The 13,051-nt window shown below is 52.2% G+C and overlaps 6 protein-coding genes across 6 annotated transcripts; 4 read left to right on the top strand and 2 right to left on the bottom strand.

Annotated features, from left to right (window-relative positions):
* The first annotated feature begins 45 nt into the window (after positions 1-45).
* CC77DRAFT_969370 (hypothetical protein) lies at positions 46-1,725 on the top strand. The gene is made up of 2 exons (XM_018535787.1): positions 46-815; positions 887-1,725. The coding sequence occupies exons 1-2, from the start codon at positions 350-352 to the stop codon at positions 1,246-1,248; spliced, it is 828 nt and encodes a 275-aa protein (XP_018382477.1). The 5' UTR covers positions 46-349; the 3' UTR covers positions 1,249-1,725.
* Positions 1,490-3,027, bottom strand: CC77DRAFT_942416 (ATP-dependent RNA helicase DBP5; the record flags this gene model as incomplete). The annotated part of the gene is made up of 3 exons (XM_018534862.1): positions 1,490-1,771; positions 1,823-2,744; positions 2,789-3,027. The coding sequence occupies 3 exons, from the start codon at positions 3,025-3,027 to the stop codon at positions 1,490-1,492; spliced, it is 1,443 nt and encodes a 480-aa protein (XP_018382476.1).
* A 314-nt stretch (positions 3,028-3,341) lies between these two features.
* Positions 3,342-6,292, top strand: CC77DRAFT_1023227 (FCH-domain-containing protein). The gene is made up of 5 exons (XM_018525625.1): positions 3,342-3,687; positions 3,740-3,766; positions 3,867-4,051; positions 4,101-5,662; positions 5,728-6,292. Exons 1-5 carry the CDS (start codon positions 3,646-3,648, stop codon positions 6,129-6,131), a joined length of 2,220 nt encoding a protein of 739 aa, XP_018382475.1. The 5' UTR covers positions 3,342-3,645; the 3' UTR covers positions 6,132-6,292.
* CC77DRAFT_269936 (hypothetical protein) lies at positions 6,259-6,902 on the top strand. The gene is made up of 3 exons (XM_018530960.1): positions 6,259-6,588; positions 6,669-6,785; positions 6,848-6,902. Exons 1-2 carry the CDS (start codon positions 6,386-6,388, stop codon positions 6,721-6,723), a joined length of 258 nt encoding a protein of 85 aa, XP_018382474.1. The 5' UTR covers positions 6,259-6,385; the 3' UTR covers positions 6,724-6,785; positions 6,848-6,902.
* Positions 6,903-8,031: 1,129 nt separating this feature from the next.
* On the top strand, positions 8,032-9,527 carry CC77DRAFT_1042798 (cell wall synthesis protein; the record flags this gene model as incomplete). Its single annotated transcript, XM_018527285.1, has 3 exons — positions 8,032-8,977; positions 9,025-9,428; positions 9,480-9,527. 3 exons carry the CDS (start codon positions 8,032-8,034, stop codon positions 9,525-9,527), a joined length of 1,398 nt encoding a protein of 465 aa, XP_018382473.1.
* Positions 9,528-10,379: 852 nt separating this feature from the next.
* On the bottom strand, positions 10,380-12,737 carry CC77DRAFT_270270 (hypothetical protein). Its single transcript, XM_018530962.1, has 2 exons — positions 12,229-12,737; positions 10,380-12,055 (listed from the first exon to the last, which is right to left on the bottom strand). Exons 1-2 carry the CDS (start codon positions 12,267-12,269, stop codon positions 10,495-10,497), a joined length of 1,602 nt encoding a protein of 533 aa, XP_018382472.1. The 5' UTR covers positions 12,270-12,737; the 3' UTR covers positions 10,380-10,494.
* Positions 12,738-13,051: the final 314 nt, after the last annotated feature.

Genomic DNA, 13,051 nt, shown 5'->3' with positions numbered 1-13,051 from the left:
TAGGCTGGTCGCGAATGCGGGTCTTGCGTGACTTTCAAGCACGATCACGCTACGTCCATCTTGAGCTCTAACATGCCTGATCCAGAGTATCTGCAAGCATTCAAGGGTTAAGTGCATCATGCATCGATATGCGACATATACGCAGACGACTATGATCACCCCCGCGGGGACCGGCTCATCGCGTGCGACCGATACTCGCCCGAGTCCACCTCGGTGCGGAATGACGTCTCCTACACCATTCACTCGACCCTACCGTAACAATATCCAGAACTTCGTCTATACGGGTTCACCGGAATAACCCAAACATCGCACAGATACTAGTATACAGTTCAGAAAAGAGCAGGGAAGCATGGCAGACATAAGCGGACCCCGTAAACGCGGTACCGACCGCAGCGACACCATGTCACCACGAACGCTCAGCGCCGACGAAACCTCTCCCATAGTCACAAGCTCGCAATCCCACAACAACCAGGACTACAAATCCATATCGCCTGATATGCGTGCGCGCGACCACTCCTCCACCACGAAAGCCGCAAACCCATCTCAAGATCCGAATGGCGCGTCTTCCATACCTCAAGAATACGCGGTTACAGAACATGGTGCACGACAAGAAGGCACGGCAGGTAACTTGCAACCGGCAACCGACCAGAGACAGTCAAAGGGTCATACTACTACGGAGCGCGCAAGAAGCGCAGAGAGAGAAGCGGCAGCGGTAGAACGACGGGAAAAGGGTTGGTGGAGCGGGTTCTGGGAAAAGTACGGCAGCGTGGAACTGGACAACAAGGGTAGTGTTGCGAGAGACCATTTAGCCTTGGGTAAGCACATCTTCCCATTCTCTCCACCTACATAGAAGCGTAAGGATGCCGGTACTAACAACACTCGACAGAACGCACTTTCTTAGCCTGGCTCCGAACCTCCCTTTCTTTCGCCAGCATCGGCATAGCAATAACGCAACTCTTCCGCCTAAACACATCCCTATCAAACTCCCCAGACGCATCCCACACGTCCTCTCCACAAGCCAAACTGCGGCACTTGGGAAAGCCGCTCGGCGCAACCTTTATTGGTATTTCCATCTTGATGCTTTTGATAGGTTTCCATCGGTACTTTGAAGCCCAGCATTATGTTATACGGGGCAAATTTCCTGCATCAAGGGGGAGCATTATTATAGTTAGTGCGATAGCGGGCGCGCTGATAGCCAGTTCGCTCATCATCATAGTGGTTACGGCGCCGGGGGCGTTTGAGAGTTGAGGAATCGAGATGATAACGAAGAGAAAGACTTAGTTTATCTTGTTGCTAAGCTTGGGTATCTTTGATTCATTTCCATCGTACGTGATTCTTCTATCTTTTCAGAGAGGTCAATGGCTGTGTTGTTGCTTCTGCCATATGCTTGCTATCGTCCAGAAGCCTGGTTTCCCCCAATTGATCATCTACGAACGACGTTCTAGACGCCTTGGAGAAATCCTGCTCTTACTCAGATAGTCCAATGTTTCTATCCAGTGATCGCCTTCGTCATCTCCTCTGTGGTCTTACCCGCTCGTGATGACTTGATGATCTTTTGAATCATATCCTCCACAGCGTCCCAGTCCGATGTGTCGATAGGGTGTAGATCGGTCTTGAAATAGTTTGCGATGAAGTTCAGCTGCGACCAGCTGTCCTTATCGTGGACAAAGGTGAGGGCGACACCGACACGTCCGAAACGACCGGTACGACCAATACGGTGGAGGTATGTCTCGGGGTCTGCATCCCTTCCGTTTGCCATGGTTGGAACGTCCTAGTAGAATGTTAGCATGTCTTAGATACGTCTTCCTTGAATACAACTTACGTAGTTGATGACCATGGTGACGGACTGCACGTCGATACCACGAGCAAGGACGTTGGTGGTGATGAGCACCTTGGCCTCTCCGGAGCGGAACTGGTCGATAACGCGATCACGGTCAGCACCTTCGAGTGCACCACTCAATTGTGCGACCTTGTGGCCTTCAGCGACCATGCGCTGCTCGAGCTCCTCAGCCGTCCTTCGGGTCCTGACGAAAATGATGGAAGATGCTTGTGTCATCAGACCATAGAACTTGAGCAATGTGGCGTACTTGTCGTTGTCCTTGTCAATATCGATGTAAAGTTGCTTGATACCCTCAATGGTCAACTCTTCGTGAGCTAAAGTAAGCGTGTTCGCGTTCGGTGCGAAGCGCTTAGCGAAACCGATGACGTTGGGCGGGAAGGTGGCGGAGAAGAGGACTGTCTGAATGTCCTTGTTCAGAAGTGATTTGACACGAGTACATTGCTCGCCCATGCCCTGCTGGTCCAGCATGTTGTCGGCCTCGTCCAAGACCAAAATCTTGATGCTCTCTTTGTTGATGAGACGCCGCCTCAGCATATCCTGAACAGTGCCGGGAGTGCCAACGAGAATTTGGGCGTCGAATTGTTGTCCCCTTCGTGAGGGGTCGGGAATAGCAGCCATAGTCGTGAGGCCTTCCATAAATTGACCCATGTGTGTAATGACTCCGAGAATTTGGCGAGCGAGTTCTCGACTAGGCGCGAGCGCCAACGCTTGCGGCCGAGGGTTGGACAAGTCGACACGGGAGAGGATGTTGAGTGAGAAGGCGGCGGTCTTGCCAGTTCCCGACTGCGACTGGGCGATCATGTTGGTAGGCGGCTCCATCAGGAGCAGAGGCAAAGCTTTCTCCTGAACTTTGGAAGGCTTGCTGAAGTTCATGTTGCGAATGCCCTTCAGAAGTTCCTGGGAGCTGTTCTCATTAGCTCGGCCGGTTTGTGAGAGCGTGTGCCTTACAGATTTAGCTCCTCGAACGACTTGACGGAGTACAGCGGGTTGTTAGGGTCCGCCTGCAAGTCGGCAAGCTTGACCTCAACCTTGAACTCGGGTTCAGCCAAGGCAGAGCCATTTCCTGGTGGACCGCTGCCGTCGGCCTGAGCTTGTTCGAGTGAGCTCTCTTGGGGTTCTTGGGCTTCTTGCGCAGGAGCCGCCTCGACGGGCTCTTGCTTGATGGGCGTCTCCTCAGTTGTCGACATGGTAGGCGATTGCGGGTCGCGTTGCAGGCGGTGAAGTTGGGGAAGCTGCAACCTTGGAGACAGTCGCGGTGGTTTGCTGAGTAGAGCGGCTTGCTGTGAATACAAAGGTGAGGCTCGCTCGAAATGGAATGGTGTCGTGTGGGGTGAGGTGATAGCTGTGTTGTTGCAGTTACCAAGAACGCGTTGGAAATTGTGAGAGCTCCAGATGTCGACTTTGGCGGGGCTGTGGCGCTAGCCGGGTTTAGTGCGCGAGCCGCATGAACAGGCCCCGAGCATGTGTGCAGGCGCGACCGAGTGAAAGCGCTCCATAGCCCTGTTCCTGCATGCCATTGTAGTCGTCTGGCACGACTATTCACAACACCACATAATAGAACAAGAGCAGAAGAATTCCAGGATCCGACGCCACCGGCCCAAGATCCCGGCCTTCCCTCTTCGGCACGCACCGCCTCGTTACCATTCCTCCTGCCCCACTAATTGGGCAGCCGGTAACCAAGACACCTGGTATACTCCGCGTAACCCTTCCCGCCCTCGCCCTCGCCCCAGCAGCCCTCCCCCCTCTATGTCTGGGGTCCTAGTCCCCTCTCTCCAAGTGCTCGACCCATATATATCTTAGGAATCATGGAGGTCGACATTGCGCCCCAGTTCGGCGCTGAACTAAAGGTATGCGGAGTTGGAGCGGCACCACCGAGCATGCGCTGACGGATAATCACAGGATGGCTTCAAGACAGTCAACGCTTGGGTACGTCATACACGTTTCCTATGGATTTCCGAGTGACCCTTGTATAGGCGCTGTTGGCTACGTCTGTTGCGCTTCATGTTACTGATGCACGCGATTGCAGGTTTCCGGTGGCATCTCCTGGCTCGACGACATCCAAGCATTCTACCGCGAACGAAGCGCGATAGAGAAGGAATACTCGGCAAAACTCAGTGCGCTCGCGAAGAAATACTATGAAAAGAAGGCGAAGAAGCAGAGCAGTCTGAGCGTTGGTGACACGCCTACCGTTACTCCAGGCTCGCTCGAGAGGTACGACTCCTGTCGCATGACTTTGGGCCTTCCTGACACGTCCTTGCAGCGCTTCCATGACCACATGGGGTGTCCAATTGAGCACCCTCGAATCGCGCGCCGCCGAACACGAACAATTCGCTGGCGCTCTCATCACCCAGCTTGCTGATCCCTTGAAGGTCCTTGGTACACGGACCGAAGAGTTGCGCAAGTTGCACGGAGACTATGCTGCCAAGCTGGAGAAGGAGCGCGACAACCAATATGGTGAGTTGCGCAAACAAAAGGGTAAATACGATAGCGTTTGCCAGGAGGTTGAGAGCCGGCGCAAAAAGGTTGATGGCGCATTTGACCACGGCAAAGCCAAGGCGCGTAATGCTTTCGAACAGCAACAGATCGAGATGCGTAACGTCAAGAACACCTATCTCATCAGTATCAACGTGACCAACAAGCAAAAGGAGATGTACTACCACGAGTACGTGCCTGAGCTGCTCGATAGCCTCCAGGATCTTTCGGAGACGCGAGTCAATAAGCTAAATACTATATGGTCACTCGCTGCACAGATCGAAACTCAGACACTCACGCGAAGCACCGAGTACCTGAAGCACCTCTCCGGCGAGATTCCGCGCAACAACCCTCTGCTCGACTCGATGATGTTCCTACGGCACAACGCTGGTTCGTTCCAAGAGCCTGGCGACTTTCAATTCGAGCCCAGCCCGGTTTGGCTAGACGATAATAGTATCGCCGTCGACGAGCCTGCAACGATCTTCCTGCGCAACGTTCTCACCAAATCAAAGACATCCTTGGGGGAATATAAACGAGAACTTGATAAGAAGCGCAAAGAAGTTGAGAATGCCAAGGCGGTACGGCAGAAGATAAGGGATGGCAAGGACAAAAGAGACGAGGTGGATATTGTTCGCGCTGTTTTTGCTATACAGGAACAGATGCATGAGGTGGAACGTCAGAAGGTGAATGCGGAAGTGGAAGTCTCAACAATCACCTCAGTCGTCGGTGACTTGAGTATCGGCGCAAGGAACCACAACTTCAAGTCGCAGACGTTCAAGATACCTACAAACTGTGATCTATGTGGAGATCGGATATGGGGTCTATCAGCAAAAGGATATGACTGTCAAGATTGCGGCTATACGTGCCATAGCAAGTGCGAGATGAAGGTACCTGCCGACTGTCCTGGTGAACAGTCCAAGGTAGAAAAGAAGAAATTGAAGGAAGAGCGGCAAAAGGCTGCACACACAGTGACAGCAACAAACGGCACTGCGACGAGCTCTAATGCGGACATGCCCCGACTGGGAAGAAGCGACACGGTGAACTCCATGAACACCCTCAGCTCCGGCTATTCGGCGACTGCGCACCGGTCCATATCCGGAGGTATGTCGCCCACTGTCGAGGAGACTCCTCCACCACCAGAGAAGAAGGCGCCCATAGTGCCGGGTGCTAGGAAGAACCGATTGGTTGCACCACCACCTACACAATATGTCAAAAACGACGAGGACGTTCCTCCACTCCCACCCAAGTCTGCAGAAGCCAGGGGTAGAATGCTATACGCTTATCAAGAGAACGGGGAGGGCGAACTGACTGTCGCGGATGGCACGGATGTTGCCATTCTAGAACCTGATGGTATGTCATTAGATGTCTCCGACGTCCTAGGGGTTATCAACCGATTCACTAACACATTGCCACAGACGGTTCCGGATGGATGAAAGTTCGTGCTGGCGTCAAGGAAGGTCTTGTTCCAGCAGCGTATGTTGAGATGACGGTGGCAACGCCACCCACCACGGCCTCTACATTCTCTTCAACAAGGCCGGACTCGACGTACTCTGCATCGTCAGCATCAACCACTAACTTCACTGCGGCTGCCGCTCCCGGTAAGAAGAAGGGTCCCGCCGTTGCGCCAAAGCGTGGCGCAAAGAAGCTGAAGTACGTGGAAGCCTTGTATGACTACACAGCGCAAAGTGACGTAGAACATTCCATGTCAGAAGGAGATCGCTTTGTTCTTATCAACATGGAGGCTGGCGACGGCTGGGCAGACGTTGAGAAGGATGGCATAGTACGTAGTGTACCAGCCAACTATATTCAGCAAGTCTAGGTCACTTGTCTGGCAGCAGTTCGAGAGATGAGCTTCTTCTGATTGGATAATTCATTGTACTCACGGCGCAGTTGGTGCTGGAAAGGAGCCGTTTGCATGGAGAGGTATCGCCAGAGTCTGTACATACCTGAAGCAACCATTCTTACCAAAATCTTTGCCGTAGGTCCATGAAACACATGTCGATAACGGTGTCGCAGTCACGAAACATGGCTGGTCATGTTGTGGCACCATATTAGCTCTGCGTGCTAAAGAGCATGTGGGGCTCCAATGATGAGCGCGCAACTATCTCATCTCATCACATCGCTTCCTCCAACATTCCTTCATCAACACCATCACATATCGTCGCATCGACATCGTGTCTTACCGCAGGTCTCATGATCGTATTGTACCTGATACAGACTGCTGCGCCTGCGCCCGTCACACTCGACAACAGGGCTGCATGGAGCACGAGCTCCGGGTAATTCGCGCGCTACAACGTCGCTTCCACGATGGATGCTGTGTAGCCGTATGAATCCCAAGTACTGACGTTCGTGAAAGAAGGCAGGGGCTGTTACGTATGCTGCCGCGCAGACATCACTATGCATCGAGTTGAATCCAAGCCAACGCGCTACTTCACGAGGTCAGTCATTATTCGCCCAGGTTACGCAAATTATCGTGAGTGTACATACATTCTGCATACCTCAAGAATCAATACGACAGTAACATCGGGGAATTAGTACTACACTAGAAGGCGTCGAAAAAAGCCATCGAATACCTATAGCAGGGCAAGCGCTGTAGTCAAGAGCTTGCTGAAGCTGTCCCTGGTACGCTAGAAACGTCATTTAGAAATTTCTTGTCCTTCACGCGTTTCTAGCTTTCTCTCTATACGGTAAATCTACTCGTGGAATATGAACGCAAATAGCTATTTGCGGTCTAGCGGAAATTCGACATTGCACGACACGTCGGTAGGAAGAACCGGTTCATGCGTGAACCGAAGCCGTGTTCAGATCGAAACATTCTTAGGAACTCAGTGTCCCCTAGTCGATCGATGCCATGCTGTTATGGACGAAATGTTCTTCGTGTATGGTTTCAAGGTTATTTACCTCTGTAGGTCGACCAAGGAGGTGCACTGTCGTCCCCCTCGTACACGTACGTACGTGATACAGGCTGATATTCTACTTGGAGAGCACCTCCCTAGGTAGGTACCTATGCCACGCAGTTGTGCCACTAGCCAGAACGGTAGTATCAGTGAGCCGTCCTTGAAATTGGTAATCTCTCGCTGATTGTTACTTTCCCTCTTCATGCCATTGAATTGATTGTCATCTTCATGTTCACTCCTTTCACGTCGTATCTCATTCAAGATATCCCTAAGTTGTGTATGCACTCTTTCTGGTCATACCCAATGCTCTTTCCACTTCGAGTGACCGGCATTCGCCCATTCTTTTGACACTCTAGAACCCAGCAGGCGCATACCCATCTCATCGCTCCTGTGCAAACGAAGCAGCCACGCTAGCGAGCCCCCGTCTTGGCGTCACAGTACAAACAACCCTCACCTCACTCTCGCTCTTGTGCCCTCGTACTATCTTCGTGGACTTTCCGTAGGCCAAACTTGACCCATCCGCCTTCACGCTTCACCGGTCATTCTTTCGTGCCTCCACCCGGAGTTGTATCTCCATTTCACTCATTAGACACTGCCAGTATACTACTCCGCCACTCTCTCGTGCACTCCACCGCGTAGCGAACACCAGAAAGAGCCAAACAAGCATCTGGATATTCAAGCATCTGTCAAAAGCGTTCAGCAAGTACCCATTTGTACGGAAATAACAAGTCAGTCGCTCTTCCTCGTCGCTCTCTGCTACGCTGACTGTGATGGGACAAGTTGTCAGCGACATCCAGAAAACGTGTCGTGCAAAAGCCTATCATGAAGATTCAGTATCTAATTACTACTACTGCGCTTGTTGCAGTCACCGCGGCTAAGCCGCACCACTTGCACCGTCGCGTCCACGCCAATGGTCCGGCCAAGCGTGGCACTATCTTCGTACCTGCTGCAGTGGAGACAGAGATCGTGTACTGGCTCGATGATCACGAGATATCAGAGGAAGAAGTCAACCAGGGTATCACCAACGGCACTTTGATGTGGGGAAACGATGGTGTTTTGTCGACATCAACTAGCAGTTCTGTCGCATTGCCTACTCCGCCTCCAGCCTCCGATCATGAGATTCAGGTCCCCAAGCCAACACCAGGACCTACTCCCGAGAAGCCTGTGGACGAGGTCAAGCCTATCGCACCCGAACCTCAGAAGCCTGCACCACCACCAGAGACGCCACCCATCGACCCTGCACAGAGCCCTTCCCAGGATAGGCCGCCTGTACAGCAGTCGGGCACTTCGTCGAGGCCTTGGGCAGACATGGTCGATAAGGACGGTCACTGTGCTGAGTGCGACAGGAAATTCCCGGACGGCACAATCCTTTGTACAGAGTTCCCTTACGGCTATGGCGCTTTACCTACAGCTCAAGAAGGCTTGGGAGGCTGGTCGGGTATCCAAGATCCCCAATATGCCGGAGCAGATGGCTTCGATGATATTGCTACTGCCCCAAAGGGGTCGTGTTCAGACGGCACTTGCTGCACGACTGGTAGCTTCTGTTCCTATGGTTGCCCTAACCCCTACCTCAAGGCTTCATTCCCCTCTATCCAAGGCAGAACAGGTCAGAGCGTCGGTGGCTTATATTGCAACAAAGACGGGTTTCTGGAGATGGCCGACGGCAAAATCGCAGATACGCTATGCGTGCAAGGATCACAGCATATGGGCGTGAAGGTGCAAAACAAGCTGTCAAAATCCGTCTCTTTCTGCCGCACAGACTATCCAGGTATGACATTTGCTCACAAACTCTAGATAATCCCTCACGTACAGTAGGCACTGAGTCCATGACTTTCCCAGTCACTGTTGGCCCTGGAGAGACTGGCTTCCTAGCCAACCCTGATCAGCAGAAATACTTTTTCTGGCAAGGTAAGAAAACATCGGCTCAGTACTACGTCAATAAACAGGGTGTGCCAGAAAGTGAGGCTTGCACTTGGGGTACACCGATGGGTGGTAAGGGTAACTGGGCACCCGCAGTCTTCGGAACATCCTTCGACGATGGTCCAGCGAACCAGGGCTTCTCCAGCATAAAGCAGAACGAACTATGCAAGCAAGAGCGACTCGGTTACGATATCACTTTCGTTGGTGATGGTGTTGTCTCTCCTTGCAGGTACAAGAGCGCGACAAACCAGTGGTGTGAAGGCGACACCTGTTGGGAAGACCCGGATCGGGGCTGCACTGTATGCCCTACTATAGTGTGATCTGAGAAGAAAATGTGCTAATAAGAACAGGCCGGGATTAAACATGGCGATCTCATGGTTGTACTATCGGACGGGTAGTTTACCCGCCCCCCGTCTAGCGTTACGTTCATGTACCTCACTGTCGACTCGCTTTTCATGTTGTGGTCGTACTAGATCTCTGGCTCTAACGACATTGTTTGCACTATCTACCATTCCCACGTCAGCCTATTTCAGCAGGCTCATGTACCACTGGTCAATTATTTCACAATGTCGAAGGCCCGGCGGACTGCGGTAACGATCTCGACGGAACTTTTGGAGGAGGTTTCGGATTTCTTGAAACGAATTACCAGCTAGCTTTCTTCGGATATGCAGATAGTTTTCTCTTCTGTTAGCAATGTTACCGAGATCTCTACGAGTATCGTTCTTTGAACGGGTTGGTGATGGATCGTCTTTTCGTATTCAATTCCCGGAAGAGCCCTTCTCCTCGTACAGTTCACTTGAACTCATGGATAGGAATCGTACAGCATCACATCTCGCAATCATAGAATGAGAACAACAATACAAGGAAAAATCCCGTTAAGCTTATGAGCAGCATGAAGACCAAATCTCACTTCACTATGCTATCCGCCCGATGTGGGGGTATCGTACGAATACACCGACGGAAAAACCCATACAATTCAAACACTAACTTCCTTGTATGCCAGACAATTCTCTCTTCCCACGCTGAAACAGGCTCCTACCCTCCCATACCCATGCAAAATTATCTAGCCCACAGTCGCGCTGTGGGTGACGCTGAACATATACAAAATGAAGAAGATAGAAGATGCAGCATATGACGAAGTGAACATTGCCTCATCGTTGTGGTCACACAACGAGTTGTGCCGGCGGAGTTGTCATGGTAAAAGGTTGAACGCCTGTCGCCTGTATCGCTTCTTGAAGTGTACAAGGTGGGCATAATTCTAGTGTATATCCCCGTAAGCTTCGCGCAATCGCGCTTCGCTTTAGTGTGAGGCAAAATGATCGTCGTTGACCAAGGCAAGAATAAACGGTTTAGTGGCTAAGTGTCTCAGCTCGGATCTGGATTGAAGTTGAGAAAATCCGTTGGGTCGTTCATGTTGAGCGCGAGGCTTGTGTCGAAACTGAGGAACGGATCATGTTCCGCTGCTGTTCCAGTGTCATCGAGAGATTCACCGGTGTGACCGCCATGTGTAAGACAACCAACACATGCGCAGCCATCGCCACATTGGCAAGTACCAGACGCGTCTGAGCAGCTTGGCAAGGTCATTTCGTTCCAGAAGTAGGATGATGGCGATAGCGTCACTGTATCTTCATCTTTGGTATCGCTGGGACTACTGGCTGCGGGTGAATCCATGGAGTCACTTGGTTTCCGCATTTTTGTATCACCTGGCGCCGGCATGGGAGGTGTGTTGTAACTAAGGCTGCTCGAAGTCGAGAATTGGGCCTGCTGTGGTTGGCTTGGTGAAGGAGTTAGTTGTTGTGGCCAGTTCCCGGGCAATGCCATTGGTACCTGCACCATATTTGGCATATCCATGCTTTGTTGAAAGCTCATTTGCGTTGGTGTGGGTGTTGTTAAGCCTTGCTGCATTGCGTTGAAACTCATGTTGGCTTCCGCTCCGTATCCGGGTTGATGTGGGTATGTAGGCATGTCGTAGAGAGGTGGCGCCATGCCTCCGAACCCGCCGTTGTATTGAAAATGGGCCATAATCCGGACATACTCCATCATCGTAGCGTTATTGGGATGGGCTGCGCATCCAAAGCAGCTACATGACTCTCCACAGTGACAATTGTGTTCAGGGACGTGTTGCCCGATTTGGGGACTGGCGACAGACGGAGACATCGAATTGTTCGTGACTGGGCTCATAGACACAGAGTTCTGCCGATGGTAGGCTGCAGCCGCGTGATTGTAGATTGGAGTGCCAAGGCCGAAAGGGTTCGACGCAGCTGATGGTGTTTGTGGATGAAAGTTTTGGTACTGTGGAACCACTGCTTGGGCGGGAAACTGGAACTGGTGTCCCACGTGTTGATAACCGTGTGATTGGCTGTTGACAGGCGCATCTTCTTGTTTGCGTGATGAGCAACAAGACTTCTTTTGAACTGGCGGCTCTACAACTGGCTTTGGCTTGCTGCCACAGCACCCTCCTTCTTGGACCGGCGACAGGACAGGCTTTGGCTTGCAACAACTTGAGACGGGCTCATTCTGTGCAGGAAGAAGACGTGGCGTTGAGCTCGCACTTGACGGAAGTGATGCTCCATTACTATTGCTTGTTTCGGAGGGTGTGTACGTGACGGATGAGGTTTCGGTTTTGGCGTCGAAGCCAGCCTGGATAGCCTTCTCGAGGTTGTAAGGGGTGGGCGCAGCCGATTTACGCCTACTCTTCGTAATCCGACTGTTTCCTGCAACGGTAGCTGTGGGCGGAGCTCGTTCTGACGGACAAGCACATTCTGACGTTTTGGGAATCGTGTAGTTGATAACAACACGCTCGCAACTGCAGGATCCAGTAGGATGTGGACAGCTACTCAACGGCCGACCAGGCTTCCGGACCTCAACCAGCACTCGATCTCGGTGATCGCATTTCGACGAGCGATGACCGCGAATGCACGGACCGCTAATCAATGTCAGTCAAAGTATATGGCGAATAGACACCCTGGACAGTGCAATGCAAGTCGCAGTCGCTAAAGAATTTTCCGGATAGGTGCAGTTTGCGCGCAACAAATAGTAGAGAGGATATAGTAAAATAAGACAGAATGAGGGGTGGAACAAACAGATGAGAGAACCTACCAGGCGACCTTCTTGCGCTCTCCGTTGACTTCGGCCCACATGATGCGGGGCTATTATGAGGTCGAAGTAACTTGCTCAATCTACGGCATGTAACCACCAAGTGCGCCGTGTATCGGGGACGAAGTAAGACTGCTGGTGAGAAAGAGCTTATGTCCAAGCTTACTGTACACCGCGCACGTGAAAGTATTGCAGAGGGGTACAGTGGCGTACAGCGCAGAAAATGGAGTGGCAAGGTCCTGGGCTAGACGTATGACCCTCGCCGCATGGGAAAGCAGCCTACAGGTTCGGGAGTGGTCCGATGTGGGTGTCCAAAAGAGAAGGTAGACTCGGCCCTCGGCTTGGCCTAAGTGAGCTGTGAAGGGTCCAGCTCCAGGTGGGTGGAGCGTTGATAACCCTGAGATTTGGCGCCGGCTTCCCGCAGTGTCGGTGATAATACTGTATCAGCACAGGCGTTGATTGATGCAATAGCGATCCTGAGCTCGGAACGGATGAAGGGTGGATCGAATGTCCGGGGGGACGTCGGACATGCACACGGTTAAAGTGGCGGGGTCTACAATCGAGAGCCAGCGGAATCAGGCGCTGGTTTCACTGGATTATCCCCCAGGATACGGTCTGGAGAATTGATGACTTGACAGGGCTCAGCGGTTGGTGGGACGTGCAAATATCCAGTTCAACACCGCGAGAAAACGCAGCTGTCACACCTCCCCACTAGACTGATGAATGACTCGGGACTTAAGGCGTCAAAGGCGTGGGATCTGCTGGTCGGCGCTCGAAGGTTTGTCGTGAACTGAATGGATGCGACGTTTGGCGGAGGGTTGGATTA

Source organism: Alternaria alternata, assembly GCF_001642055.1.
Source record: "Alternaria alternata strain SRC1lrK2f unplaced genomic scaffold CC77scaffold_19, whole genome shotgun sequence".
NCBI lineage: Eukaryota > Fungi > Ascomycota > Dothideomycetes > Pleosporales > Pleosporaceae > Alternaria > Alternaria alternata.
This window is presented reverse-complemented; position numbering and strand designations above follow the sequence as displayed.